A 12,680-nucleotide genomic window follows, 5' to 3' on the forward strand; every position below is an offset into this window, starting at 1 on the left:
AGAAACTGCCAGTTGTGTCTTCTTTTGGAAGCAGAAGTAAGCCTGGGCAGCTTCTAAGCACTGATAGTGGGAAACAAACACGTGTGAGAGTCCGAGCAAAAGCGAATGTGCAAGCGCAAAACAGCACCTGTATTTCTGCACTTAAGCATGAACTTTTCAAAACTTTAAGTGCAAACAATTTCTGAAAAGCTCATGTTTAAAGGCACAGAAGAACAGCGCCACTTCCGGTTTTGTCTGGACATGTGCACAAGAGCCATACTTACTACGAAACTTTTGTTCAGCTGCACCAGACACATTCCTTCCCTTGCTTTCAGTTTAATAACATGAATTTTCCACGCATAAATTTGGATGTCATTTGCTTTGAGCATTAGTAAGCTATTTTTGTGTGCTATTGTTGTACTGTGGGGTTTGTCTTGTGGGCTTTAGAGCCTGGGCTTTGATCATCGGTGGGGGGGGGGGGGGGTGGAGGTGGCAGGAAGGTCTGTGAAATGCAGCATTTCTAAGTGGTCTGGGTGATGGGCAAGAGTCTCTCCTCCTCCTCCATCTGCTGCTGTGGTTTGTCTGATTTGATATATGCTGCCCACATAAGGTGAAGAAAAGACCTTCTTCTACTGCTATTTTAGTTGAGTGGAGAAGTAGCGGGTTACAGCAGTAGGCTATGAACTAGAGTTGCACAGGGACAGAAATCCAATCCATCCCCGCCCGTCCCCACTGGAATCCAACCCATCCCCATTCGTCCCCGTAGGGAATCTAACCCATCCCCGCCCGTCCCCGCGGGGAATCTATCCCATCCCTGCCCGTCCCAGCAGGGAATCTAACCCGTCTCCACCCGTCCCCGCAAGAATTTAACCTGTCCTCACCCAGTCCTGCAAAAATTTAATGGTACATTAAAAAAATTGCTGTCGGCTCTCTCAGTCTTTCTCTGGGTTTGAGCCGCAGCACTGCAGGCAAGGAAGGAACAGAAGTTGGAACAATCTGGTGCGCACATGTAAGACTTCTTTGATTCACTGGCACTGTGTGCTAAGAGATTGCCACATGCACGTGGCAGTAGGTCAGGTGACATCTGATGCTCGTGCCTATGTTGGCGCTGTGGTCTGCGCATCAGCATGGGAGCAGAGAGGATTAATAGTACCATAGTAAATGACAGCAGAAAAAAACTGGATCGGTCCATCCAGTCTGCCAAATAGTCACAATCATTATCAATTCATGATTAAATCAACAATGAATGTGATATTATATACTTGATTATGATCTTTCTGTGGCGTTTCTAGGACATAGACCATAGAAGTCCGTCTGGTCCTATCCTTATATTCCAACTGCTGAAGTTGCCCTCGAAGCCTACTCCAGCCTATTCATTTTCTCATTTGCAGGACACAGACCGTAAGTCTGTCCAGCACTGTCCTCATGTTCCAGCCATTAAAGTTGCTGTCTAAGCCTTTTCCAGCCCATCCTAAACCAGACTGCCATATATGAGACATAGACCGTACAGGTCTCCCGCTATCAGCCTTAGTTCATCACAGCCAGAGTCGCCATCTAGGTGTCACTCGACACATCCACACACAAGCAGCCATTTAAGTTTGTTTTTTATAACTTCCATTTTCTAATTAGAGATTCTCTGTGTTCATCCCATGCCTTTTTGAATTTCATCACCATTTGTATCTCTACCACCTCCTTAATGGAGACTTTCCGCATCTGTGCTGTTAAAGCAAGGAAGCGGAGAGGAGACAGCACTCAAAGAACTTGGTACTCGGTAGGTGAGAGGCTGGCGCAAGTGCAGCATATATTTCCATGAGAACCCCGCAGGAACTACTTCCGTCCCCACGGGATCCCCGCAGAACTGCTTCCGTCCCCGCAGGAATCCCGTGGAATCCACAGAATTCCTGCGAACCCTGTTCCCATGCAGGTCTCTACTACGAACCCAGGCGAAGCCCAATTTAACTCCTGCTGCAGCTCCTTGTGCACTTGAGTAAGTTGCTTAACCCTCCATTGCCACAGGTACAAACTTAGGGGGTTGTTTACTAAAGCTTAGCTCAGGTTATCTGCAGCAGGGCCCATAGGAATAAAATGGGCCCTGCTGCAGATAACTTGAGCTAAGCTTTAGTAAACAGGAGGGTTAGATTGTAAGCCCTTCAAGGACAGGAATTAACCTGAATGTAAATTCACCTTGAACTACAACTCGAAAACAAATATGAGCAAAATCTTTTCCCATTTGGTCTCTTCCTGCATAGAAGATTTATAAGAAAAAGGACTTGTGTTTCAAATGAGAAACCATGAACTAAATACACAGTGGGAAGGTTTAATGAGTCAACAGAGAACACTTCTGCATTTCATAAAATGCTTTGGCCTTCCTCCTTTCCCGCTTCCTTATCTGCCTTTTTAAGGCGATCTTTTTTTTTTTATATAACAACTTAATTTTACAAGCACTAAAATAATTTGCCAGAAGTACAGAGAAAATAACACACAAGAATTATTTCAATCAGGTAATTCTATACTCTTCCTTAGACCACAAAATAGGGAGAGTGAATCAAGACAAGGAGATCAATTAAACAACAGTAAACAAAGAAAACGTGGTATTAACCTGATTATCCCTAGTTATTATTTATCTGAATCATTATTCCACATTGATCGTCTGGTTGGCTTTTTCAAACCCAATGAACCCTCTCCATATGTTCTTAGCATCGAACCACTCCATCCAGTGATCACTGGATATCAGATGTTCACCCACTATAACATCAGAAACACTTTCCCCGTTCACAAGCACCATGTCCAGAATGGCCCCATCCCGCATGAGTTCCTTTACCAATTGCTGAAACAGTTCCCCTGTGGACAATCCTGGATCCTCTACTTCTAGATGACCCTGCAACTGGGATATCCCAATTAACATACTGCATATTAAAATCACCTATTAGTAGCAGTTTCCCTTTTCATAGCTATATTATGTATATCTTCAATCAAATCCCTGTCCACTTCTGTCTGAGAAGGAGGCCTGTATATAATACCAATGAAAATAGAATTTCCATTCTCTCTTTCCAGATTAACCCACAGTGCTTCCTCCTTACCCTGTAAATCCTGCAATTCTGTTGCTTTACTATTGTTTCTAACATATAATGATATTTTTCCTCCCTTTTTCCTATCTTGACTTTCCTGAATAGATTATAGCCTGGTATAACAATATCCCAGTGATAGTTCTCCACGAACCATGTCTCTGTGACCACTACCAATGCCAGATAAGCCCTTTCCATCACAGTCTCTAGATTCAGAATCTTATTTCCCATACTATAGGCATTAGTATATACAGTACAACTTTCCAGATGTTACCCTTTTTGCCATTTCTATAGAGGTATTCAATATTTATTCATATGGGGTCTTTGTTCCCCCATCCTCAATGATTCTAGTTTAAAGCCTTCCTCAATGAATTAGCCAGCCTTCTTCGATAGATGGACACCATCTCTACTAAGTAGGTATTGGAAATTTATGCCATGGTCTTAGGGTGGGTGGGTTGAGGGGTAGGATTGGATGAGCCTAAGAAAAATCTAGGGTTTGCATAGTGTGTTTTAATGTGAAGCCTTGTGATGTGAAACCAATCTCTATTCCTGTATTTATTAAAAAGCCTTACCACATATTAAAATGCCACTGATATAGAGACCAACTGAATTTCGGTTTCAGTTTTGGATTCGGCACAAAAACCGACCCGAAATCTAGGTTTGGGTTTTGCATGAAAATGCCAGGGCATTTTCGGCTGAAACTGCCCACCCTCCTGAGCCACCCTCCAACCACTACCCCCCCCCCCCCCCCGGCGGCACCATCACCCCCCCCCAAGCCATCCTGAGCATCAGTAGGCCCTCCCCAGGCCTACCTTAATGAGCTGTGGTGGTCTGGTGGTCTAGTGGCCTCTTCAGGGGCAGGAAAGTACCCCCCCCCCTTTCCTGCCCACTGCTCTGCCTGTTGCCGCTGCCACTTTAAAATGGCGGCCAAGGGGGGCAGGCATACTTTTCTGTTTCGGCCTTGGTTCCAGCTGGAACCAAAACCACCAGTTTTGGTTGGCCTGTATGCTGATAATATTCAGTTTGTAGCAAAGTCCTGAAATTTGCTACAGCCAAAATCTACCTTCACCATGGATCCACAATAAATGCCTACTCTGTTTAGCAAAAGTACAATCAGACTCAATCAGAGATTTTAAAGTACTAGATCCTGTTAAAGCAATGTAAGAGGACTAAAGCAAGGCCTAGTGTCATGATACCTCAAGGCGGGGATCTGTGACATTCCTTGGAGATCCGCACTCAGTTGCAGGCTGCTCTTGGTGGCAGTCCAGGTGATGAGGCAATGCTGGTTTGGCTCCACCAAGGGACAGGGCTCCTAGGCGAACACACGCGCCTGGAGCATGTCTTTGTAGACTGGCAGGAGGCGAGGGCTTCGGGTCACACTGTGTGCATGCCAGCTCCAGGGTCCTATTTAAGGAAGCTGTGCTGTCCTTCTCACCTCCTTCACAACAGGTTCCTTTGATGTTGCCTGACTCCAGCCTGCCTAGCCTTGCTTGTCTCCAGCCTTGCCTTGCCTGATTCCAGCCTGCCTAGCCTTGCCTTGCTTTGCCTGACTTCAGCCTTAGGCTTACTTTTCTCCAGCCTTGCCTTGCCTGACTCCAGCCTAGCTAGCCTTGCCTTTCTCCAGCTTTGTCTGACTCCAGCTTTTCCTTGCCTTGTTCCTAGGCAGCCTTGCCTCGGACGTAGCCTACAGTGCCTAACCTCTAGTCTGCCTTGTCTGTCCACCTGTCCAACCAATTTTGTCTGCCATCAGCCCCAACTGTGCCTTGTCTCCAGTGCCGTTGAGCCTAGTGCCTACTTCTTTTGGTCCTGTGCCTAGTGTCTGTGCCTAGTGCCGCTGAGCCTGTGCCTGTGTGACCAGTCAGGTCCCGTCTAACCCTCGGGTTGACTGGGTAGCACCAACTCAGCTGCTGTTCAAGGGCTCACCTCCCCTTAATTGTGACACCTAGTCAGAGATTTTAAAGCACTAGGGCCTCTTTGAGCTATGCAACAGGACAAAGGCAAGTCTAAAATAATAAACTAAAACTAAACTAAACTAAATAAGGATCCCCGATCCTCTTCAACCTTATGATGAACCCTCTGGCTAAATCTCTATCCAAATCTGGCTTAAACCCCTTCATCTATGCAGATGATGTCACCATATTCATCCCTTTCCAATCCAACCAAGCAGAAATCACGGATAAAATAATCACTGGCATGATCATCCTAGCCTCCTTGGCTAATGCTTTCAAGATGAAATTGAACAAGGAAAAAACTCAATGCTTGATCCTCTCATCACAACACTCCACTTTGCTCCCAACCACCTGATCACCCCAGACATTACAATCCCAATATCCGATAATCTAAAGATCTTAGGAGTAACTTTAGACAACCACCTAACTTTAGAAACTCTTGCAAAAACCATAACGAAAAAGATGTTCAACATGATGTGGGTAATGAAAAGAGCAAAACCATTCCTCCCACAAAAAACTTTCCGCAATCTAGTACAATCCACAGTACTCACCCATGCCGACTATTGCAACAGCATATTTATTGGCTGCAAAGCCCAAACCCTGAAAAAACTCCAAACCGCCCAAAACACATCAGCCAGACTCATTTTTGGTAAATCACGATTTGAAAGCGCTACACCACTCCATGAAAAACTCCACTGGCTCCCTATCAAAGAACAAATAAACTTCAAAGTCTACACACTGATCCACAAGATCCTCCACGGAGAATCCCCAAGTTACATGACCAATTTGATCGATCTCCCAGCCAGGAACGGGTCCAAATCTTCTCGAACATATCTCAATCTTCACCTTCCCAACTGCAAAGGTCTCAAATACAAAACATACTACGCATCCAACTTCTCTGTTAAAGGCAGCCAACTCTGGAACACCATACCAAGATACATCCGAACAACCATCGAACACCTACCTTTCCAAACGTTGCTGAAAACCTACCTCTTCAAGCAAGCCTATCCAAATGACCCAACTTAATTCGCGAACCACTCCTCTCCACCTATACTACCAATACCTTAATCCCTCCCACCACATCTCTTCCTATTGTCCTACTCCACACAATTGTACTATCTCTATGATACTTTTTTACCAAACATTGTAAGCCACACTGAATCTGCTATCGAGCAGGAAAGAGCAGGGTATAAATGCTACAAATAAATTAATTAATTAAAAAAATAATAATTTCTTAAAGTGCAGGAAATTCACACAAACAAAGATAATTGTACAGGTAGCAGAAAATCTCAGCACAAAACAAGTTTAGTCAGATAGAAAATATGGAAATTAGCTTAGCTACGGATGAGTGAGGATCCAGCAGGTACAAATACCATGTATTATTGGGGCATTCACAAGGAAGGAGAATAGGCAGGGCATAGGCAGATAAGGTACAGAATACTGTCAGTGGAGCATGTTCTTTTCTCATGTGAGCCAGAGGCCTGTCATGAATGTTCATGCCTACATTTAGGGCATGCTGATCTTGGATTTATCCTAGTATTCTATAAGGACACTTGTGTGCCCAAATATTCTTATATTAGTGAAACGCCCCCTTTCTAGTGCTTCCTCGGATCCGGGCGCGCGTGGAGCCTCCTCGATGGGCAGACTCCTTTGGACCCTTTCACCTCACTGTTGACGCACGGTGCCTCCACCTGGGAAAAAGAAGTGGTTAGTGGGTGCGGAGACCCTCTTCTCCTCCCAGGAACTCAGTCTGTTTCAAATCTCCTGTGGTCTGCAAGCTGGCAGTTAGTTATAATGACCTCAGAGGGCCCTTGACTCCCAAAACACTTTCCAAGATTAAATCACTCCACAGTCCAGCAGTTTATATGAAAATTAACTGGGACTCTTATTAACCTCTGCAACCAGCAGTTCAGTTTGCTCAAACCAACGAAATAGATAACAGTCCAATATGAACTTGACTTGATTTTAGCAGAATATTTACAAGAATGCAGATCAGAAATATATCCACTTTGCACAAATCCTCTTCTTATCCATCTCTTCCAATTGGCAATTAACCCCTCACGGGCTTTGCGCCTCCTGCATACGGTCTCGGACTCTGATGTCCTGGCTCCCCTATGAGATGGAACTGTCCCCAGCTCCTCTCTCCAGCTCCTGGAAGTGATCCCTCTTGATCCACTCTCCAGAGCCCACTGACAGTCTCTGTCCATCTGGACTATGACTTCTCTCCTTCTCCAAACCCACAAGTTGCCAGTTCTTAAATCAGGGTCTCCACACTGATCTAATGGCAGGGGAATCTTGGCCCACCAAAAGACCACATGGAAGCACATGATAACACTGTTATCCCCTCCTAACTCCTCCAAGGAAACAGGAGGTTATGTTAGAAATGCAGATCACAGTAGAAAGAAGGGGCTGAGATGAGCTGCAGGGCAGCCTCTGGGAATCACTGCTGCTGCCTTTGGAAAAACGAGACAGTAAAGGTACATTGGTGGAAGGGGGCTGGGGAAGGAAGGGGGGAAATGGCAGACTGTGGCGGGGGTGTGGTGGAGGCAGCAGCAGCTCATTCCTCGCCTCAGGGGAGGGCGGTGGTAGGGCAGCAGCGGTGGCTCATTCCTCGCCTCAGGGAGGCGGTGGTAGAGGCTTATTCCTTGCCTCAGGTGACAGATTGTCTTGGGCTGCCCCTGCTTACCGCAGCTTAAAATGGTATGCTGCAGGGCACGCTGAGGTATCCAATGGTACTTTTGACATGTGTGTGTGCTACCGGCATGCTAAAAAATAAAATTAATTTTTTTCACCAAGGGAGCGTGTCTGGAGGTGAAGAGTGGGTATGTCTGCACTAATCAGTCAGCATAGCTACATTACAAGTTGATTTAGTGCAGAAGATGAGGCTTGAAATGAAGCTTGAAAGGAAGATGCTTAGAAAAGGTAGGACAAAGGAAAGTTTATGAATTGTTTGGACTTGAAATTTTATTGTTGCTTTCTAAGTTAGATTATTACAATATTGTTTATGTAGATTGTACAAGTGATGTCTTGAAAAAGCTCCAGACAGTTCAAAATGTAGCAATTGGAGTTAATCTTTTCATTATGCCAGGATGAACCAGTTTCACCATATTTTTATAAACTTCACTGGTTACCCGTGGTAGTGAGGTCCCATTTTAAATTGTGTTCTATGGTCTTTCGGTCCCTTTGTGAGGATGTTCCATCATATTTGGCTGGGGGGGGGGGGGTTCTCTCTTAAATAGACAACTAGTACAGGGTCAGGTTGTTTTAAAATTTCCTCCAGTTGGTTCAGTTAAATCTATTAAACAGTTATCTGCATCTTTGTCTTACATAGCTCTGCTTCGGTTTGGAATTCCCTTCCTTTCTCAGTCCGTTTTTTAAGGGACTATTTAAGATTTAGAAAACAACTAAAAACTTTTTTATTTAAGAATTATGTGGGCTGATCTATATTTCTGATTGTGATGCAAAGTGTGTTTGATTTATTGAACTAAGGGACTGTCTTTGCTTTGAACGCACTGAGTAATGACTTTGTAATGTGCATGGGAGAAAGTTCCATTGCTGCACATTGAATCCATTAGATGTCACATCATATTTGATCCCTGATGCAGGCGCTGTGGCCGAAACACAGCCCATGTTGGGTTACTAATGGAAGATTGATTTTCAAGTGTCCCGATTTTGAAGGCTTTTAGTATTTCTTTTTGTTTTCTGTGATGCAAAGTTTGTAATTCCCAGATTAGTGTTTCATTTTTTTGTTATTGTGATCTGCAAGGAACTGTATAGGCTTTTGCAGAATATGAAACCATTATGTAATGTAATGTAAAAGATACATGTTCCCATATATGTATACAGTACATAATACATACACAAGCATCCATACAGAAAACAAATCCAAACATATTCATACCCAGGCAAGAGGAGTAGGGATAAAGAGAAAGACAGTCAATGAAAATTTGGTGAGAGACACACATACACAACTAGAGGCGAAAGACATACGTGCACAGAGTGGATAAAGCATAAGCTACACAGGTTCAAATAAAGATAACAATCACTTGTGCATCAGGCCAGCTGGGATTGGATGTGTCATGGAGGTGATGTCTTAAATCTCTGAATATTTGCTTGTTCCTTTAGATGGGGATGAAATCATTTCCTTCCCTCACATAGGGTAATTTATTTTTCATTTAATAAGGGTTTTTTTTATTATTGAAACAAGTGCAGCATGAATATTACAATACTAGGAACCAGCAACCATATAAACAATCATGAACATATCTCTTATGGTCACACAGATCCCAGAAATACAGCGCACTTACGACATAGCAATTAGTGTAGTCTTTCAAAAACAAAGCTCAGTTTATCCTCACTTTATTTATGTAAAACACCTTCTCCCCTGAAACCATGCCCTCCCCCCCATCCACCAGCATGTTCAAACTACTCCCTCCATACCCCAGAATAACAAGATAAAGTGAGAGCATTCTCTTTCAAACATAATTGAGCTAGGGGACCCCCACAACTTTTCCCATTTCCCCAAAGCCCTAAGGGGGTCTTTTACTAAGCGCGTTTTTAGCTCGCGGTAGAAATCAGCTGATGGTAAACGTCAAAATGCCCATAGGAATATAATGGGCATCTCTGTGTTTACCACCAGCTGATTTCTACTGTGAGCTAAATGCTTGATAAAAGACCCCCTAAATTTGCCAATGGTACAGATATATTGCAAACAGCACTTCCAAGTCCAAATGGAAGTAGGTTCAGGGCTTATCCAAGTTTGAGCTAATGTTATACGGGCTGCCATTATACACTGTTAGAAGGTAGCAATTTCAAAATGTATGTACTGTTCAGATCAAAATGAGAAGAATCCACAACTGTTACTTCCCATGCTCTGTTCTAATTCTCCAAGTGCCTTCCTTAACCAGTGGCTCAGACATACATTGGCTCGGTGTTGATCTCTGTGAATCCCTTCAAGCAGATGCCATACTTCACTGACCGGGAGATTGAACTCTACCAAGGAGCAGTGAGTATGCCTACCTAATTCACATCTAGTAGGCAGAGGCATAGCTAGGTGGGGTGCAAGGGGAGCAGCTGCTGCCCCATATGGATTTTGAATAAAATGGCACCTATGCAGATCGGCCTTTCAAGTTCACACTGATGCCTATTTTACAAAAGTTCTGCTCCCCCTGACATCATAATCTGGCTACGCTTCTGCTTGCAGGACTCCTGGGGATCAAGCCCTGAAATGGAGAGTGTGGGAAGGGTAATATTAGGAGAAGAAAACTGTGGAGTCAGCAGGGGTGGCCTGACCATTAGGCCACCTGAGGAAGGGGCCTCAGGTGACATTTTTTGGAGACTGACATCTCCCCCTTCCTTCCTCCGCTCCTTTTGCGGCATTTACCTGGTGTTTCATCACATTTTAAAAGCCAGTGGCGGCAGCAATTCCCATATGCTGCCCTGCCGCCGGCACCCGCCTCTTCCCTTGACTGCGGCTGCTTCTCTGATGTAATTTCCTATTTCGTCAGATGCGGCCATAGTCAAGGGAAGAGGTTGGTGCTGGCGGCAGGGTGCCTATGGGAATCGCTGCTGCCGCTGGCTTTTGGAATATGACAAAACAAGGTAAACGGGGTGAAGGAAGGAAGGGGGTAGCATCTCGGCCCAGGAGGGGACAGCATCTCGGTCCGGGGTAAGTGGTATCTCGGCCTGGGGAGAGGGGAGCGGCATCTTGCCTTGGGCCGCCCCTGGGAGTCCGCAAAAGAGTGTGTCACAATGCACATGTTCCAACTAGGAATTTGATTAAACTTTTTCAGAGGAATCTCTCAAATCACTATTAGACATTTATTCAAGTGCCCTTTTCTTCCACTTTTCTAAATCTTTCAAGACTTTCTCATATGAAGACAGGGCCTGTGTGATTTTGGAAGTGTATGTGCAATATCATCTGCTGGTTAGCCTGAAAGAAGACCAGAAGTCCATCAAATCCAACTGTATCCTGACTGCCTGACAGTTATCTCCATGGTGTAATCCAGAGAAAGGCAAAGAAATAATTCAGTGAAAATACCCCTTTCCAGATCTTAAGTATAGGATGATTGGCTCAGAATAGCTGGAATAGCACTTTGTCTTATATCATATATTTATTTAAGTATTAAGATTTTTTAACCTCCTCTTCCTATGCCCTCCCCCCCCCCCCCCCCCCCCCCCCCAATAACTTTTCCTTCTAAATTCTCAAACAAAAGCAGGCAGAAATCTGTAGTGCTTTGTCCAGCAGGGACAACAGCAGATCACAAAAGTGATGAACAATTAATTGCATATAAAAGGCTTTTTGTATCAAGAGGAATACTATGCCTGATGTTGCCCTGATTCACCGTCCTAGACAGAGCTCTTGGGTCAGGGACAAAGCCTTTCAACCAGACATAATAGTACAAGTTATCAAACATTAAAAAATAAATATTATATAATAAAAACATTATTCATAGTATAAAATAGAAAGTTTTAAGGCCAAGCTGAGTAGAAGATATGTTTTCTATTTCAATAGGTCAAAATCCTTCTGATGGTATCTCACTGATGCTTTCTGGTGATTAGTCACTGCAGGAAGCCCTGCCCACACGTCTGGTAGGCATATCACTCAGAGGCAGGTGTCAGAGAGCAAACAAAAACAGGAAACTCATGCCAGTTCCATTAGAGAAGGGCGGATTTTCAGAACAAGTAAAGTAATTCTAGTTTCATTTCAGTCTCATTGAAGCTCTGTAAACCAGTGGTCCCCAAACCTGGTCCCAGAGGCACCCCAGCCAGTCAGGTTTTCAGGATATCCAAAATAAATCTTCATGAGAGAGATCTGCATGCACTGCATCCACTGCATGCAAGTCTTTCATATGGATATTCATTGTGGATATCCTGAAAACCTGACTGGCGAGGGTGCCTCCAGGACCAGATTTAGGAACCACTGCTGTACACCCTTGTCCTTAAAAAATGACGGTAGCCAGGGAAGGGGCCCTTTTACTACAGTGTTGCTGCTCGGCAACCTGGAACTACCGCAGTGGCGTTCCTAGGGAGGGCGGTGGGTGCGGTCCGCCACAGGTGCATGCCACCGGGGGGGTGCCGTGCGCACCTGTCCTCCGTTGTTCCATGCTTCTTCTCTGCCCCGGAAGAGGTTGTTCCGGGGCAGAGAAGAAGCATGGAACAACAAAGGACAGGCGCACGCGGCACCCCCCCCCCCCGGTGGCGTGCACCCGGCGGGGGGGGTCCGCGCTTCATTGGGGGGGGCGCTGCACCCGGGGGGCGGGGCGCATCGGCAATCCGCCCCGGGTGCCAGCCCCACTTGGAATGCCACTGAACTACCGCCGTCCCAACAAGGGGGCCCCAGTGCACGCCATTTCTGGTGCTAGCGGAAATATTTTTTAAATATTTACGCATGGGGTTACTGATGATAATTGGGCAGTTTTGTGCGCTGTCCAGTTAACGCTGGGTTAGTGTGGGAGCCGGTAAGTGCTCCCCCCCACCGAAATGGCCGCACAGCAAGTGCGAACTTACCGTATGACCATTTCTTTTTTCAGCCTTTTTACCTGCTGCATTGTGTTGGATGATCTCAAGGTGGCCAAACAGATAGAAAAGGTGATGGTCAAAGCCAGAAGGATGCTCAGGGAAAGCATAGGGAAAGGAATGGCCAGCAGTAGAAAAGAGGAGATAGTGCCCTTGTATAAGTCGTTGG

The 12,680-nt window shown here is 45.1% G+C and overlaps 1 protein-coding gene across 1 annotated transcript in view; it reads left to right on the plus strand.

The window, feature by feature from the left end:
• LOC115480951 (unconventional myosin-If-like) overlaps nucleotides 1-12,680 on the plus strand; it is a 111,219-nt gene that overhangs the window by 51,881 nt on the left and 46,658 nt on the right. Inside the window, exon 3 of the mRNA XM_030219935.1 lies at nucleotides 9,909-9,998. Within this exon, the coding sequence (XP_030075795.1) occupies nucleotides 9,909-9,998 (90 nt within the window). The remainder of the gene's footprint in view (nucleotides 1-9,908; nucleotides 9,999-12,680) is intronic.

This window comes from Microcaecilia unicolor, chromosome 11, assembly GCF_901765095.1.
Source record: "Microcaecilia unicolor chromosome 11, aMicUni1.1, whole genome shotgun sequence".
In the NCBI taxonomy this organism is placed as follows: domain Eukaryota; kingdom Metazoa; phylum Chordata; class Amphibia; order Gymnophiona; family Siphonopidae; genus Microcaecilia; species Microcaecilia unicolor.